At 34.0% G+C, this 3536-nt stretch overlaps 1 protein-coding gene across 1 annotated transcript; it reads right to left on the reverse strand.

Annotated features, from left to right (window-relative positions):
• Window positions 1–1170: 1170 nt before the first annotated feature.
• Window positions 1171–3316, reverse strand: LOC106329510 (probable pectinesterase/pectinesterase inhibitor 17). The gene is made up of 2 exons (XM_013768188.1): window positions 2400–3316; window positions 1171–2033 (listed from the first exon to the last, which is right to left on the reverse strand). The coding sequence occupies exons 1-2, from the start codon at window positions 3244–3246 to the stop codon at window positions 1348–1350; spliced, it is 1533 nt and encodes a 510-aa protein (XP_013623642.1). The 5' UTR covers window positions 3247–3316; the 3' UTR covers window positions 1171–1347.
• Between the last annotated feature and the right edge of the window lie 220 nt (window positions 3317–3536).

Genomic DNA, 3536 nt, shown 5'->3' on the forward strand with positions numbered 1-3536 from the left:
AAGATTATAATTTCAAATATATACATGCATATTCTTAAATATAATTTTTATGAGTAATTAAATCAAATTTATATTAAAATATTGATACGAAAAAGAAAATTTACAATATTAATAAAATTTATTTTAAAATATAATTTATATTTATTTGTTAAAAAATATTTCAATTTTTTTTACTGCACATGGTGCAGGAAGACACCTAGTTGTATATACACGTATATAATTAAATATTTCAAAACGTTTGTAAAGCTATATATTATGTTTATCATAAATAATACTGATCTAATATGATAATTAACGTAGACTAATTGAATATTTATAATTGCGAACCAAATTAATCTGATCTGATGAACAATCCCGATTTTCGGTTTTTGTCATAAACATTTGTGTAACAAATTAACAATAACATTAAGGCTTACCAGATCATAACCCGCCCGACTGGGCGGGTCTTTGTTTTTGTTTTATGACATATATAAACATTTCAAAAATTACAATATAATGGTTCCACTTTTACTAATTAAGTAAATTGTTTAATCATTGTATTATGTAACAGGGGCGTCGGTGAAATATTGTGAACCGTAAACACTTTAGTAATAGTCTTACAAAGTTATATACCTTAAACAATTTAGTCATATTTTTGGAATGTTAGATTTGTAGAGAATCACGGTAGATTAGTTTTTTACATGTAATTATTTCCGATGAATTATGATTTCAAATCAATTAAAGCATAACTGAGTATATTCATTTTCAGATCCGAAGACATCTATATTAATAAATTAAGTGCTTTTTGCATTTCTTAATTTTCATTATAATTAATTCATTTAAATATTTGATTTTAAATGAAGTGGTAGAATCTACAAATAAGAATGAAATACAAAAATAAGTAATTAATTTATTATAAATGTAAATGCTAAATGTACAAATAAAAGAAAGTATTTAATCTACAATTCATGTTTCCAAACAATCTTCATTTTTAATATACTATTCTTGTTTCCAAACATTTCAATTTTTATACTTCAACTTTAATAGTATAGATTATTTTCGACCAACTGCTAACCCATTCAATCACGACTCAACAAGAATGTCTAGTTGGGCTTTGCAATAATACACGAAAGGAAGTAAAGAACAAAATGAAAATTCCTTAACCTTTACTCATATGATAAATTTATTTCAGAAATACAGAATACAATATATTTGAAGAAAAAAAACAGAGTTCACATGAAACTACTACAAACATACAAGAATTTCCAGTATTACATTATTCTTCGTATTAGACCAATTCTCAATTGGGTCATATATACAACTTTGCGTCATATATCATATGATATTTGAATTAATTAGATATATCCTTCAAAGACCAGACGTAAATGGTACGTCCGATGGAATCCAAGAGCTACCAGCAAGGAAACTACCAACAGTAAACCTTGAAGCCTCTGAGGTAGAACTAAGGACCCGAAATCCAGGCCATGTGACCCGACCTGAAGTCGAAGCACCCGGACCCGTATTCTGAAACTCAGCATAAAACAATGTCCTTAAAGCAAAGTTACCGTCCCACTCAAGCCATCCACGTGGATCAATCAAACTATCCAGAGAAGTCTTCATAAACACTGTCCTTGAATATTGTCTCCATGGTCGACCCAAATAAGTCTTGGTGGATCCAAGAACTGGTCGGAGATCTGAAGCGGCGGTGACCCGAGAGTTGTGGATAATAATACCCGTGTTTTGATTTGGGTCGGATCTTCCTTGAGCAGTGATTGTGTTAGTTCGACTACGTGGACGACGTGCGAAGATGTTGCAGTTTTGGAGAACAGCTGCTGCATTTCCGAAGATGAAGTCCACGGTTCCATAAACATCGCAATCACGGTAGAATTGACGGTTCGAATGAACGTAAAGTGTGTCTTGGTAACCTTCGAAGCTGCATTGGTAGAAAACAGATAGATCCGACCCCGATCTTAGAGCAACTGCTTGTGCATTGTTTGCACCCGCCGTGTTTCTAAATGTTATTCCACGTGCTATAAATCCATCTCCAACCGCGGCTGTAATGATTTGAGAAAAGGAAAATAATTGATTACTTACCTTTTAATTGAAAATCGTTGAATTATTACATAATCTAATAGATAATCATAATATGGATGGAATGCTTCTAAAATTTATATAAAATACGAATAAAAAAAGACAAGTAACTGATTTATAATTTTATAAATTAATCATCAAATTTGTGAAATTAGCAAGTGTTTTTATAAAAATTGAAGTCAAGCATAAAATGCAATTATATAGTTTAAACTTATAATTCGTATAGGTTATGTCATTTTGTGGGTTAGCAATCAAATCATATATTTTTTCAAAAATTAATCTTTTTTTTTGTTAATCAGTCTTTTGTTTTTTTTTGTAACCATACGTACCGACAGTAGCTGAATTAAACGTGGTCGATCCTCCTCCAACACTTCTGCTTCCTGTAATAATCGTTCTCCCTTTACCATCACCTCTCAACATAACATTCTTTTTTCGAATCTCAAGATTCTCACTGTAAACGCCTTGCTTCACATATATCACGAACCTACCACTCCCTGAAGCAGCGTTGATCGCGTCTTTAATCGTCCTAAAATTACCCGACCCGTCTTTAGCCACCACCGCGTTATCTCTTGGTGTCGAGCTTTGCAGAAGTTTCCGGTCTCCGGGTTTGACCCACGAAGGAAACCCGTCTTTCCCGGGTGGGGTATAGTTGAATGGAACTTTGTTAATGGCGAGTGTATTGCATATAAGATTTGAGACGTTGTTTGACATTAATGGAAGGACGATATCGGTAACACCAAGCTCTAAGAACCCGGCACGACAAGTTTCAAGATTAGTTAGAGCCGTGCTGAGCCATGTTTGTGCGTCGGTTTTCGAGCACTTCACGTTTGGGTCCATGGTCTCGTTGATTTTAGAGACGGTGAAGTCGTAGAGCTTGATGCAATCTTCCCAAGCAGCTTTTTCACGTGTGTCGCGGCACTTTGGTCCTAATGTGGACGCGTGGGATTTGGCGAGGATGGCTCGGTCTAGAGCTAGTTTCATTGAGATTTTGAGGAACTCTGACTCGGATTTTATGGGCTTTTGGTTTGAGTTGTGGGTTAAGAAGTACTCGCATGGTTTAGGGTTTGGAGTTTGGCTGCACCACGCTTTCACGTCTTTGGAGTTGTACCCGGAAACCGTGGATGCCGCTAAAATGCATAAGAACACAAATGTTAAAATATCAACTCGAAAAGCCATTATAAGACCAAATGTTTTGAGAAACGTGAAGCTTGTGTTTGAAGGTATTGGATGATGAGATTGATGTCTTGAATCGATGTGTTTATATAGATGTGTGGGTGACCTTATGCTGTTATTAAATAAATAATGTTAATATATATTAAAATGTAATTTCGCTGTAGCTGAAGCAAAAACGCATATATTTATGTACCAACCAATGGATTGGTAACCAGCATGCCGTCATATGGAATTTATTCTCTTGTTTGTATCTTTGTTGAAATTTATTCTCTTGTTATGGCTATCTTTTTTTT

The sequence above is a fragment of the Brassica oleracea genome, chromosome C3 (genome assembly GCF_000695525.1).
Source record: "Brassica oleracea var. oleracea cultivar TO1000 chromosome C3, BOL, whole genome shotgun sequence".
Classification (NCBI taxonomy): Eukaryota; Viridiplantae; Streptophyta; class Magnoliopsida; order Brassicales; family Brassicaceae; genus Brassica; species Brassica oleracea.